Source organism: Hemitrygon akajei, chromosome 19 (genome assembly GCF_048418815.1).
Source record: "Hemitrygon akajei chromosome 19, sHemAka1.3, whole genome shotgun sequence".
Taxonomy (NCBI): domain Eukaryota; kingdom Metazoa; phylum Chordata; class Chondrichthyes; order Myliobatiformes; family Dasyatidae; genus Hemitrygon; species Hemitrygon akajei.
Window position 1 is genome coordinate 15526691 of NC_133142.1, and position 15442 is coordinate 15542132.

Consider the following 15442-nt stretch of genomic DNA (forward strand, 5'->3'; position numbering starts at 1 on the left):
GTAGATATAAACATAAATATAGACCCAATATATTTAGATCAGTTCTCTTATATTTAAATCAATATCACTGAGTACTTCAATATGGTAATTATATCCGAAGTAAGTTACCCTTAGCCAGGTAGGGAGATGACAGTCATATTTTTGTGCTTTCATTGTTATTGCTAGGACATCGGCACCTCTGATTAATTCCACCAATGCAAAAGCGTGACTGATTTTGGTTTCAATCTTTCTTTTGCAGAGTGGAAGTTTGAAGGAGGCACAGACTCAACCAGGCTCATTTCCTCAGCAGCGACCTCCACCACAAGGTTGTTTACAGTATATTCTCGACTGTAATGGCGTTGCAGTAGGACCAAAACAAGTCCAGGCTTCCTAAAAAAAAATAAGAGGATGGTGATTTTTAGTTAAAAGAGAAAAAAATCCTGTGCAATTTTTGGCAGTGTTTCAGTGCTGACCTGGACTGTGTTTTTCTATGCAGTGTCAACTGTACTGTCTGATGTTTATTTGTCAATGTTTGTGCTCGTAATTAATAGTTACGTTTTATTGTACACTTTGTGACCTTGGGACTGCAGTTTGAGACACGGTGTTGTAACCCATACACACAATTGTGCCTATAAGGAGTCCATTGCTGCTGTATTTCATTCAATAGATAGATATGGTGTTTCAAAGCATTTTATGTTGTGAGGTGAATGGTTTCAGAATTAATCCCTTGCTTTTACCTCGTGCTACTTGTTGTTATGCATGGGAATTAAATGGAACAGGCAACAGTCAGTTAAACGGTTTAAACTTTATATTATCAATTTTGAGTTAATTCTAACATTTATTTTTGTGCAACTGGAACATTATTTTTCATCCATATTTTTCTTAGTTTCTGAAATAAGGTAACCCCATCTGTCAATCTTGTAACTTTGACATTTTATTTCAATGAATCAGTTTAATTTAGGGATGCTTTACAGAATCCGATTCATTTTCGCGAGTAATTTAAGCAAAGGATGACACCAACAGCTCAAAAGAGGCATTGCATAGAATAGTAACCTTGGATAAGTTTTATGTAATATTGTATTGAATTGATTCTTTTGTTGTTGTTGTTGCCTATTGTGACTCTCCTCTTCTTGTCCTGAAAATCATAGCTCTTTGGTGAGAGACAATTCCACAGAGCTAGGCATCCTTGACTTTCTCAGACAAGTGGACACTATTTATATTGGAATCTTATTGACACGCTATTTGGCTATATGAATCAACAATCATGTGTAAATCAACTCCGGCTTATTTAGGGGTGTAGTCGAGAGGGCATTTACTGCAATGAATATGCCTCTGTCTCCTAGTTGTAGTTAACTATTGCAGTACACACTGGACACTTTCTGAGATGAACATTTATTGACTGTGGATGTTTGTATTCATGGTACTTTTTAATCAGTACCAAAAGGCAGAGAATTTAATTTCCTGAACAATGCAACTATAAAATTAAGCCAAAGCAAGTGATGACAGTTTAATTAATAAAATTGCTGTGTTTAGTTACGCCATCATACAAGACAGCAAAAGAGATCATCTGCAACATTTTTGAGAAAATTAAATAACATTGATTATGCAGTAGTAAAGCTATGCTGTAAACACAATCTCAATTTCCATATGTACTCTGACAAAACACAACTCTTCAACACCATCACTTCTCTCAATTCTTCTATTGTCTCTAAGTTATCAGGACTGTTTATGGAGATCCATACTATGTTAATAAAAACTACTTGCAAATGAAAAAGGGGGAAGACTGGAGCCATTGACTTGGCCCCAAATGGAAGCTCATTGCTCTCTTTGGCTATTGAGGCTGAACCGGTCTGCTTGCAAGTTTGGTGTCATACTAGACTTTAAGATAACAGTGTCATCAGTCAGACCAGATATTGCTATGTCGGTGAAATCACCCATCTAAGCTATTTCAGTTGATCTACAACTAGCTTCTTGCTAGACTCCAACATTTTACTTTCTGTACACTTGAACTCATCCAACAATCTACTCCTTTTAGTTCAGACCAAATCCTGCTCAGTCATTACCCTTTTACTCTCTAACTTTCACTGGCTTCCAGTCAAGCCACATATAAAAAGCAGGCGTTGAATAAGAAATATTTTTTGTTGCTCTGATGTGCCTTGGGATGTTTTTTTAATTTAAAAAGTTAACAATTAATTTAATGCTGATTTCCTGATGATCAGGTTAGACTGTAACAAGAATAAAACTGAAATATATTTAAAATTACTCTTTAAAACTATACTTTTTAAACCTTTTAATAACCAATAGAACTTTATCCTTTGAGCAGTTTTATAGCTTTAAAACAACTTTATCTAATTCCTCAGTTGAAAGGGCAAATGAGTAATGCTAATCAAATCATGCCTCATTTCAGATCCTCAGGTTACAAATAGCTTAGGTTTGACTTATTAGGAAAATTTAATGAATCCTTATTTAATCTATCAATGGATGTAAAACTTTAAATTGTCAAATATGGAGGAGGAACAATTGGGAAGCTGGAATATGCAAATTATGTAAAAATTAAAGAGAGCTGAAGAACCAAAAATATGTAAATCCTGCTCAGGAGTGAAATACACTGTGGGTTTTATTAGCAAATTCTAATACCACATGTGATATCTTACATTTCTCAATAAGTATGATATATTGATTTAGTATCACTGAAACTTTAGAAGCCAACTATTTTTGAAACCTTAAAATTAAGATATGCAATACCCTTATCTGTTAACAATATTTTAAAAGATAGCATCAAAATTATGGCAAGATGGCTAAAAAAATTCTATGCAAAAGATGGATTGGGTACATATATGTACAGTCTCTTACAGATTTTTGAAATCTGTGAAGATCTTAATCTAATTATTTAGTCTACTTTAATATTGAAATGTTAATAAATGATAGTACTTTTATTTTTCACAGATCATACTCAAGTAAATGCAATAACAACACAACAATTTTAGTATGTATAACTGCCGTAGAAGTTACGTTAGTAAGATATATAGCATTACAAAGTTGAAACGGGTGGCAATTATGAAAAAGCAGTTGTTTTCATCTCAAGTTATTGCTTCATTAATATTAACTTCCAAAATGGGAGGGGGGCAGAATGAACTGCCTACAATTGAAATACTTTAAAGGCAGGACAAACTATGTTCATATATGATGCGGTGCAGGTTAACTTATTTCTGTACTGAAGCACTTATTCATAAAGAAACAGAAGCTCTTATATGTAATGTATTTTGCAGACAACATATAGAGCATTTGGCACCAATGACTGGACATGAAGTTCTAGGCAAGTTTCCATGACACATCAAAAACACTCTAAATCTCCATGCTAAGAATCCAAAACATCCTTTGCAAAAAATTCCGATCTCTTTGTAAGCAAGCCCTCACAGAAAAAAATGTAAAACAAAAGAATAAACAAAGTTTATTCCTCTATATTAACAATATAATTGTATATAAAAACCCTACCCTCTATATAATAAAACATTTAACTACTTTACATTAAAAAATGCAAACTCATATATACACAAACATAACTCCCTTTTAAATACAAACCAATACTCCCCTTCAAACCTCCTCAATGTCTTTCAATATTTTAAGTCACTCCACTTTTAGTCCCTTTACTGTCTATGATGACAACTCTACTGTGAACAATGGTAATTTGGTACACCATAACCCACCTCCCCAACTTCAATTCCCACCATGAGCATTCAATATACACCAAACCATCTGATGTATCATTCAGATCTACTGCTATTTAGTTGCTTTTGTGAATGGGATAATACAGGCTCTTTAAACACCTTAAGCTTCTTGGTTATGGAAAAGTGATAACATTATGATCAATTTCACTGCTAGGATATGTAAAGGAATGTTTATGTTCCCCAGCCAGAAGAGAGCGCATGGAGAAATTGAATGGAATACTGGAGATGAAGAATTGCACACACATTTAAATGGTTAGGAAATGGGCTGCACAACAGGTGCACATCTAATACAATGCTGCAAATATGGTTCTGTGCTTCAAGTATGAAAATGATCTTTTTAACTTGCTTTATTTAAACATGCTACAGACAACAGATACAAGGGAAGGCAGCTAGTGGATTTCACTGGGCTTGGGATCATCTTAATTATTTGCAGAAAGTGCAAAATTTTGTGTTTACAATTGCAAAGCTCCCGAATTGTATTATTTAAACTGATTCTAATTTAACAGGTTTGATTATACTCATATGTCTAAAGCTTACTTAATGTCAGTTTCATGGTTTATAGCAAGTAGCAAAAGTTAACCAAAAGGTCAAACATTATTACTTTACAGCAAGTGTTCTAAAGAAGTGAAGACTTCCATTGCAGCACCTATGTTCACAAAGTGCTTTATAGACAATAAAGTACTTGGGAAGTGTTTTAATTTAGTAATAGTTTATACCTTTTACATCAATATCCCTTGTATGCTCTCCTATAACTAAGACAAGAGAAATGTTTCAGTACTGCAGGAAAACAAATAAAGTTTTATACCTCTTCATAGGCTGAACCCACACTTGCTGTAATACCAGGTTGGATGCATGGCTTTTTGTCCATCAAAGAACATTAAATATTTCATTGTAATATAATTACTCACACAAAATAGATCTAAACTTTCAATTTATTATTCTTTGTTGCATATCCTCAATACTTGAGATAATTATTTTCAATCTGAAATTGTAAATGTTACTATACAAGTGAAACAATCCAATAGGACTTAAGAAATAATAGTATTTCTTTAGTTTTGTTAATTGTAAGTTTTATGTAGACTATCAAATTCTGAACCATAGATATTTAGTATCCTAGAGGACTAAAACAGATGAAACCATTGGATATTTTTCAAAAGTCTATTTTGGCAAAATTGTGTTTTTCATCATGTTGATGTATCTTTTATCATGCTGCACCCTGAAAGAAAGCTCTTTGAAGCTGCTACTCGTTAGCTATTCCAACACTATTCTGTTTATATTCCCATATTTACAGAGCTGTGTAGAAGTTTTCATGACTCATGTTTGTAAAAGATGATAAGGAGGATACAAAAATACTCAGTGGGTTAGGAAGCATCTCTGGAACAAGAAGCAGAGATAAAAATTTGGACTAATGCCATTCGAAAGAAATGGCCTTTAGAAACAGAAAGCGGGATCTGTGTGAGGGGGTTGAGGTAATGTTTATTAGTTCCGAGATTATTTTAGGCTGAAAATGGTATTGATAACAGCATAATGAGCAACTCCTTCCAATTTTTTGCAAGGGTTGAGCCCCATGTACACATCTGTTATGATGACAATTGGCATGCTGTTTTCCTTGCAAAATACTTTATAAAGGCCTGCAATTGTTACCAAAATAACTGCACAATCAATAGAGCTCTATTATTTATGCACAGATGTCATGAAAATTCAGGTAAAGGCTGATGCGAGGATGGGCACACGTTTGTCAATTAAGATCATAAAGGGTGGCTTATTCTGTATCTTCCAGAACAAATGCATTAAGGGACATGACGTTGCTATACTCTTTGTAAACTCACCTCAGAACATCAGGTCATTTATAGTCTAATCATCACAAGAACAGAGTATCATTCTTTCAAGTATTAATTATTATTGGAGAACTATGATAGAATTGTTTTACTTTCTCCATTTGATGGTGGTTTTTTTTACATATTTTCAGTCCTATCTTTCGTTCCCTCTCTTTTTTCTTTCTGTGACTGATTTGACAATATCCAGAATTTTCACTGAGTGGTGATGAGCCATTCACAATTTTCACTCTCCTAATTATCAAATCCACAATTGTCTTCAGCAAATATTCCAGCAGCAACATCCTCAGCTAGTGAGCTCCAATATGGTCATCAAAGCCTGTCTGGTGCAAAACCTTCTGAATATAAACATCATCACTTAGGACAGCCTAAACAAACCCTGCCCACAAAAACATCAAAAACTTTAACAGCAGGCTAACATATACTCTTAGCTTAGAAAACTTTTAAACTGATTGAATATTTGTGAAACATATCCAAAACAGGTTTTTAAAAATTCAATGATAAACTATTACAAATTTTTATAATTTTAAAATTAATGTATTTTAAATGAAAGGACTGAAATAAACTAATACAAAAATATTAAAACCATTTAAGTTGCTTCAGTTAAAATCAAACTTTTCTTCCTCATAGCTATTCTGTTCCATTGAAATAGCAGAATTCATCTGGTTGATTCACTAATCTAAATTCTGAGCAACTGGAAAAAGTTGGTACTGGTTGGCAACACCCAGTAAGCAGTCATAAGAATGTTTGGGACTTCCATATCTGCATATTTAGAAGTGAATGTCATGAGCTTTCTGATACTGTGTAAGGAAATAGTGAGATTGCCATTTGGAACTTCTAGCCTTTCTCAGAAAATTTTATACGGTTGAATTCACCATTTGAAATTTCAATTCATTTTCATTGCCCATGCCATCTCTTTCTCAATTTTTTTTCATGTGCTTGAGTAGGAAACCCATAGTAGTTTTTCATGTTCACTTAGATCTCAAATGTCCTGTATGGTGATAGGCAATTCATTGTTCTCTCACGGCAAATTTTGGGCTACCATTACCAGGATGAGTGGACAGAACATTTTGAGGAACATGCTAACAATTTGCTGCAATTTAGATTCCAGTTAGTGAGCTATCTTACCAGCATCATGTTTCCCCAAAACTGACTTCTACCCAAAAATGTCATAAAAATAGTGTGTGACTAAGGGATAGCCTGTTATTATTGTTTTTTTTAAAGAGGTCTCTTACCCTTTGTTGGAACTTAAATGTGCTTCTGAACTCAAGTTATAACCATTTGCATGTAATTCTACATTTGTCCTAAACATTTTAAGTAGATATGATTGACCTTGTGCATTGATTTAGGAGAGACATTTGTTGAGATAAAGTACAGTGTTGTGGCTAAAAGAAATAAAAATGGTTTAATATTTTAATTCTTGGAGGACACTGAATTACACAGTCAGAAATAAACATTCCTAATAAAAATGCATTTGGATCTGCATGCAAGCATGCTATATGCAAAGTCTAATGTTACAGCTGAGGTCAAAAGATAATGTGTTGAGTTGTTTGTAAAAGTCTCTTTTTTTTATTATAACTGTATTTCATTTAAGAAAATGCTCAGGTTTTACTGCAGTATTTTACATAATGTGGCTACACACTTGTACAGCTTGATGTGCAATAAAAACACAAAAGTTAGTTGAGTCTTCCTGATATAATTTTTACACAGTCTTGTTATAATACATAATTATCATCTAAGTACAAACTGCTTCCTACACCAACAATTTCACAAGAAATGCAATGAGGTACTAACTGAAGTAATATCACTTCCTAGTGCTAACTTGTGGTTATGAATCAAAAATCTTAAATACTAACAACTTCTATGACAGGTAGCCTTGGACCTCAAGTGTAACTGAAATTTGCGATGGATGATTCAATAACCAAACTGGTTGTTGGTGCCTCACTGATACACAAAATGCCTAATTAAGTCCCAGTGTTGAAATTTGATTCAAATCATACCATAAATGGGTTCAATCTATTGACATATCTGAAAAATATTGATAGGACATGCACAGTTCTTTGAGTCAATTATACATAAGATTTGCCTCTACCTATTTTTCATAGAAATGAATTGTATTGACATCACAATTATTCCTTACCTTATAATTAATTTGTTTACAGTCCCTAATTACCCATGCAGCCATTATTGTGTGAGAAATGGAATTAAAGCTGTATTTTAATGTGCCCTGACATACTGAAATATGGTGTAAAACTCTTACACTGTTAATTTTTGCTATCAATTTTTTTGTGAAATTATGTTCATCTGTAAGTAAATCAAATGCTTTGTTGAAATGCTCAATCAAATTTGGTTCAATCAAATCTAAATGAAATTTGAATGCAATGAAAAATGTACTGTTTTGAACATCATTCAAATTTCATTTTGAAGAAATCTGCAAAATAACTATTTTGTACATTGTAAGAGGAATATTGTTGATTTATTTAAATCCAGCACTTGCTTGTGCACTGAAATGATAATTTTAAAGATTTGTGTAGCCTGCATATGACTATATCTTACATTATTATTTGAATTTTTAAAATACGGAAGGCAACTAAAGCAATCAATGTCATGCACTTTTCACATGGAGAAACAGGAAAATCAGGAGTTGGAGGGCAAGTATTCTTGAATCACTCCTACACACCTTCAAGTACTTCTCCAAAGAATTAGAAGCCACTGAACTAGTAAACTAACTGCCCTCCCATTCAAGGGTATAAGTAAGAAGGGACAAAATTACTCAACAGTTGAGAGTAAAATATAAAGAGAATATTCTCCATTGTCTTTAGAGATCTAGTAATATTTCTCACATTTCCAATATCAAACCAACAAGTATCTTAAAATAAGAATCCCCATCTTCAAATCTTCCTTCTTTGTCATAACAGAACAACAGAATTGTTTGCAGATTCATGAATTAATTACATTTTTGGTGTGGTTGATTGACTATATTTTTACATATCAAAGGTTTCTCAGCCCTAATTTAAATTTAAAATTAAATTCATGTTTTAATAGCTACCGTCTCAATGCAAATTAATGTTTTGGGCAGTTTACATAATCAAATTTTTTTATCCACCAACCAGTGCATGGATGAGATTCATAACCATAGTAGCTAAACTCTACAATTGCATCAGTTGTAGTTTCCTGCATTCTTACCAATACACCGTCAAAATTTACACTTTACTTCATAAAAGTAGATCTTAATAATGCCTTTAGGTAATGACATAATGTAGATGAGTCTCCATGTTTTGTTAGTGGAAGAGATCTCCTTTAGTTATATAATCTTAATCATCATTTTTCTTGTGACACCTATACAATTGCTTAATGTTACCTTAATGTTTTTGTCTCCCTTGGATTTTTCTAGTGTTAATGTTTTGCAGGACCTATTCCTCTCATGTACTGTACTTGTAACAGAAAGTACGATTACTCCTGTGTAACACAATTATAAGCATTATTGTAGTTTGAGGGAATGATCTGAGTCACTGCCTATAATTGTAACTTTGTTTAAATGGAGACATTACTCTAAAATAGTGAATGATCGCAGTAGTGTAATTCCATAAAATTTCTTTTGAGGGCTACCATGTGGCATACAAATACCTTCCTTTCATTTTCTGATAGTGAAGTGCTGGATTTCAAAGTGTGAGGAATTCCTACCTATGTAACATTATTTAGTATTTCTTGTGCTGAACATAGGGGGCCCAATACAACCCCAAGGACCACATCCACAGTGCCAAGATCAACTGCAGCAACAGCATGCTTCTCATGAGGGGCCACGTCTGCAAGGAGGTGTGCGTCCCGCTGGCCCCCCACCTCTGCTACAAAGGCAACTGAGCCAAGCAACACAGCAACCACAGACTGCTTTGCAAAGCCAGAGACCGCAAAGTCAATCAGTAAAGAGGCAGCCTGAACAAAAGATGCAAGCACAGCCTCCGTTAAGATCACAACCAAAGACTCCTCAGCAACAGCCACAGCCACAGCCTCAGCCCCATCCCCAATTAAAGTAAGACATTACTAATATGGTCACGTTGATTAAAAATATAAAATTGCTACCACGAACATGAGGTAGTGAACAACGATAATAAAAAACATACTGTACAAGGCTTTGGGATACCAGCATGTATTTAGAATTTCTAACAACATACAAAATATTCAAACAGGATGTCTTCTTACTCCTTTATTAGATTTGAAATTTTTAAATACATAATAAAAAATAGGCAGGGGTTGCAAGATCTGTTCTCCCTTCCATTTATCTGTTTTTATTTCTGCCCTTTCTCTCTCTTTTCTGTATTCCCTTATTTCATTATTATTATCTAGACAAGTTTATTGTCATTTAACTATATACAGGTATATAATCATATAATGTATATAGAAATCAGACGTTTCTCTTCTTTTTTTTCCAAGTCGATCATGATCATATCAGTTTGCTTTTCCTTTGTCTGTCCTATTTGTTACGTTTGCTATTGCTGGTAATTTTTTTTCCCCATTTATTCTCCTCTCTCACATTTCCCCTCACTTGCTTTCCTTCAGCTTCTTTTCTCCAATTGGTTTACCAGCAATATTTTCATTTTGTGATCTAAAATATGGATCTCCCACTATTCTAAGGGGAACAAAAAAACAACACATTGTCTAAATCAGTTATGAGCCATAGTTAGGAAGTAGGAGAAGTAGTAAACTAGTAGAATAACGGCTAACTAAGATGTTTATTTAGGCTAGTTTAGAATCAGGGCTTCTGATTAAAGGCGGCAGATGGATCAAGTGCAGCGTTCCTTAAAACTTTAAAAGAAATACTTAGCAGGTCAAGCAACATTTCTTCCAAGGTAAAGAGATGTAAATGTAATATGCTGTGCAATTAACCAGAACCAAATTACTTTTTGAGTTAATGGTAAGTTTCAGACAGATCAACCCTGTATGTTTTACAATATCAAACAAGAGAAAATCTGCAGATGCTGCAAATCCAAGCAACACACACACAATGCTGGAGGAACTCAGAAGACCAGGCAACAGCTATGGAAAATAGTCCAGTCGAAGTTTTGGGTCAAGACCCTTCATTAATGAGACCCTCTATGAAGGGTCTCAGCCCGAAAGGTCAACTGTACTCTTTTCCATAGATGTTGCCTGGCCTGCTGAATTCCTCCAGCAGAGTGTGTGTGTTGCTTGTTTTACAATATACAATGTTTTGCCAGCTGTTTTATATTTTGCAAGTTTTAAACTCAACACGCCTTTTATTGAAACAAATTACCTAGGATTTCCCAGCAGTGGTCAGCCTCCTGTGAATACCACTAATGTACCCACAAATACAAACATAAGAAAATAAGAAATAGGAAGAGGCCTTGGCTTTTGTGGATCCTCCACATACTCGTCTGGTGGATTTCACAATTGCAAGTTTTGAGTTGAAACTGACTCAAAACTTAAAACCAAGGTACTGCACAGTGCTTGGACATACCAGTGTATCCCATTATGTCAGGGCCAGAGCAAGTCTCATCCACAAAATGTTAATTGATCATACTGTGAATTTACAGAATTTGCAGCAATAGCTTTTATGATTCCCAATTAACTACTGTATATCAATGTATCATAACTAAACAGAAATATGTTAAAATCGCTAATTCTTAATGAAAAGTGGAATTTACAGAACTAGATCCATTTACTGAAAAGTTTTTTTTATAATGAGCTGATATTGCATGAATGAATGTTTATCAAGAATGTGACAGCTTCCAATCTTGAAAATATAATTAAATGTATTTATTTTTGTTTTGTTTTTGCAGTAAATCACAGTCTTTGACCAATGCATTCAACTTCACAGAATCATCGCTATTTCGATCAAATTTAAATGAAGATGAAGCAAAGGCTGAAACAATTCGTAACTTGAGGAAGTCCTTTGCCAGTTTATTTTCTGATTAGAAGATAGTAAATGCCCCAAAATCTTGGATCACCCCACATAAATGTAACACTAAGCTGCAGCGTACTAACCTCGGTGACTTTAGAAAAAAGTTATTTTCTGTGCCCTAGATTTAAATTCTTCTTTTGTGCTGTTTGGATATTATAATTTGTACATTGTAAGATGTGATAAATGAGCTGCTTTAGACCAGTTAGCTGCAAGAAAAAAAAGGGTAGGCAAAAATCACACTACATTTAAGTCAGTACTAGTGTGGTTGCTGAATGGTTTCAACAGGGGAAATAAACTAAACTTTAGCATATTCACTGTGATGTTGTGTAAGTGCACAGAGATGCCTTATGGTGAAAGTAACATTTCTATATTTTATTTCATAGTGAAGTTTCATAGTATGATAATCAATTAAAGTGTGCTTATTTATGTTCAGTTCTTTGCCAAGATGCAATATTAGTTAATGAAGTGCTTTTGCAAGTATCTATACTATGACATATTGGATACAGTATATATGTTGTGACAAATTTACACGTTATATAAAAGTCGTCAAAAGTAATAGAAGTGTACATCAGTATTACGTGTTTATCAACTGAGGAAAGAGTAAAAATTGAATTCCTCTATACTTGTCCTTCTGGAAACACTTTTCTCCTAGATATAACGTGTAAACAATTGGAGTTAGTGTTATAGAATTACACATTCATCTTTACTTATATATGTATCTTAAAATGTACTATTATAGATTATGTGTATTGTATAACCTTGTATATTGTATTAAGATTGCTTAGTCTCTTGCCATACAACCTTGCAAAACTTGTCTGAACTCAAAACTGAGCACATGTCTGGTGTACATATATGCAGCCAATAAATAAATATATTTGGGGAGATATTGCCAAAAAACATAGCATCACAACATAATGAATTGTTTCCATTAGATTTCATAAGTGCTATTGATGTATAGATACCATTCCTTGAAATATACACTTGTTTAGACCTTTCAGTTACTTTGCTGCATATTTTTGACAAGTAAAACCACATCAAATATACCACACATCAGTCATATACTTAACAAAATCAAGAATTAAATTAATTAAGTTTATAAACTTTTAGCACCAATTTCATTCTTATTACTGATACAAAACAATTAAAAAGTTTGACCAGAACATAAAAAGATACATGAAAGCTTCAGTTATAGCAGACTTTATTTTTAAAGAAACTGGCCAGTTAAAGTCAAATTGACATATATGGAGCAGGAGTGGCAAGCCATGCATAAAGAAAGCTTAGCCATTGCACAAGTATAAACAATTCCACTTGTATTAGTGTACTATTCCCTCATTGAGAGGCTATTCAAACAGTTATCATTTCAGTCAAGTGACCTGTCATAGGAACTAGAAAAGTGAGTAAATGGGTGTGTTGTAGTTACAGTCAAGAGGGGTGGAGAAAACAAAGAATGTCTGTGTAAGGGTGGAGACCAAGAAAACCCTGCTGATACAAAATGGAATTGATACCATCTAAGTGAAGGTGGTGAACGCTTGTTGAACAAAGCAGTGCTCTCTGGAGGAGGGGAAAATAGGAGATGATTGAGAACAAAAGAAAGATTAAATAAAACACGTTGAAACTGTGAGATGTGGATAACTGTAGATGCTGAAAATCTGAAATAAAAGAAAATACTGCAAATGCAGTAGGTCAAGTAGCAGCTATAGGGAAAAAAGTTCATGTTGCAGGAAGATAATTATATATCAGTACTAAATTTCAGATAACCAGCTATTTGTGTCAGAACTGGCTAGTCCAATTTCCTTCCTTACAATCTTGATTTTTTTTTATCCTTCAAGTGATTATTTACATCTCTTTGGAAAAAGTTCTATTGAATTCCCATATACTAACCAATTTTTTGAGTTTCCTCTTACTTCTTTGCCAAATTCATAAATCCATAACTTGTGTTGTCAGACATTTTAAATATTTTTTCTTATTTACTCCACTTAATTCTTACATGAATTTAAACTCTATCTAGCTCTGCTTTAAGGAAAACAACATAGAAACATAGAAAACCTACAGCACAATATAGGCCCTTCGGCCCACAAAGCTGTGCTGAACAAGTCCTTTCCTTAGAACTACCTAGGCTTACCCATAGTCCCCTATTTTTCTAAGCTCCATGTATCTATCCAGAAGTCTCTTAAAAGACCCTATCATTTCCGTCTCTGCCGCTACCGCCGCCAGCAGCCCATTCCGTGCACAACAGCAACTTTTCTTGTCTATCCACAACACCACAGATGCTCAACCTGAAACCACTTATCAGTAGTCTCTCCGAAGTGTTTTGTCTTTCTTAAAATGTGTTGCTCAGAAATAGACACTATACTCTTTATGGGAGAAAATTATTTATGAACACATGGATCATTTCCTTTTCTGGCCTCTGCACTTCCTGTCAGAATGCTAAGAGCTTTAGTAACTGTTTAGTTAAATTGTCCTGTCCTTTCAAAAATTCTGTGCACAAATAACACCACAACTCTCATTTTTTGCACTATTTAGTTATTCCAAAGAAAATGTATCACCTAAAGAAGGACACAAATGCCTTTGAATGCAATCATAGGATTGATTACTGAGACAGTATGATTATCATACAAGGAGAGAGGGGATCAAATAGATCTGCATTCACTAGAGTTTAGATCAATGAGACGAGATCTCATTGAAATATTCAAAATTCTAATAGGGCTTGACTGGCTAGAATTGATTCAACTTACTGTGGGGATTGTGGCGGATGCTACAGCTCATACCAGAGTTTGTAGCCTTAGGATACAGAATTGATGTGGAAGGTAATTGACTGGAGGATCATTTTTCTTTTTACTAAGAGGACTGTGGAGAATGAAATATATTTTTATATGCTAAAACCATAAAAAGTTCTAAGGAGAGAGCTGAATTATAGTACTGGGATAGAGGGTCAGCCACGACTGCATTGAAAGACAGTGCAGGCTATGTAAATAACAGGTAGATTGCTATGTCTTTTATCTATTACATTTAAAGCCATTCTACTAGCCTGTCTTTAAAGAAACATAGAAAACCTACAGCACAATATGGGCCTTTTGGCCCACAATGCTGTGCTGAACATGTACTTACTTTAGAAATTACCTAGGTTACCCATAGCCCTCCATCTTTCCAAGCTCCATGTACCCATCCAAGAGTCTTTTAAAAGACCCTAGTGTATCTGCCTCCACTACCGTCGCCGGCAGCACCCCTGACATCTCCTCTGTACCTTCTTCCAAGCAACTTAAAACTGTGCCCCCTCGTGTTAGCCATTTCAGCCCTGGGAAAGTTACTTTCTTAATAGGTTACATTTCCAAACCTTGCAGCGATCCATAACACTTTTTAGAGTTGTGTCCTTTAGCCCACAGAAGTCAAATCACTATTGGATATCAAAATTGCATCATCATGCAGAGCCTTGGGAAATTTCTCATAATACCTCCTTTAGTATACAAAACAATGATTCATCACAAACCAATTCCTGTTACTGTTCCATTAATTCTTAGCTTCAATTTTGCTAATATTCCTAATATACATTGGCTTATGAAACAAATTTTAAAGATTACATACATATTAACTACACTCCCCCATACATTTGGTATTAAAAAATCAAGTCAGTCAAACATAATTTGCATTTAATCAAACTAAATTGATTAGTCTGTAATTGTCCAGTTTAACTTTCTTCAATGTTCTGAACAACTGTGTAATATTTGCAAACCTTCAATGCTCCTTTCAATCCTTTATCTAGTTAGTTCTGGAAAATGGTGGCCAACAGCTCCATTATTTTAATCCCTACTGCATTCAGCAACCTAGGATTAATTCTGCTTGTGACATTTCCACATAAGATCTTTCAATTGGCTTCTAACTCTCTCTGAGTATCTAGTCTAACAGCAATTTCTTGGTAAAAGTTTTTTTCCTTGAAAACACCAAAGCAAAACACTCATTTAGGAGCTGAGCCATGCATTCTATCT

At 34.2% G+C, this 15442-nt stretch overlaps 2 protein-coding genes across 7 annotated transcripts in view; one reads left to right on the forward strand and one right to left on the reverse strand.

Annotated features, from left to right (window-relative positions):
* The window catches only part of syn2b (synapsin IIb), a 365015-nt gene extending 352607 nt beyond the window's left edge, over positions 1-12408 (forward strand). Inside the window, exons 11-13 of the mRNA XM_073072112.1 lie at positions 239-305; positions 9266-9572; positions 11338-12408. Coding sequence (XP_072928213.1) covers positions 239-305; positions 9266-9572; positions 11338-11473 — 510 coding nt within the window. The 3' untranslated portion in view covers positions 11474-12408. The remainder of the gene's footprint in view (positions 1-238; positions 306-9265; positions 9573-11337) is intronic.
* Positions 1-15442, reverse strand: part of LOC140741761 (metalloproteinase inhibitor 3-like) — a 125122-nt gene that overhangs the window by 83340 nt on the left and 26340 nt on the right. For 3 of the 6 annotated variants that reach the window (XM_073072117.1, XM_073072122.1, XM_073072116.1), the window contains one exon: positions 109-369. The exons of 2 other annotated variants lie outside the window; for them this stretch is intronic. The gene's annotated coding sequence lies outside the window, so the exon portion shown is untranslated. The remainder of the gene's footprint in view (positions 1-108; positions 370-15442) is intronic. One more of the 6 variants, XM_073072118.1, reaches the window with a different exon arrangement.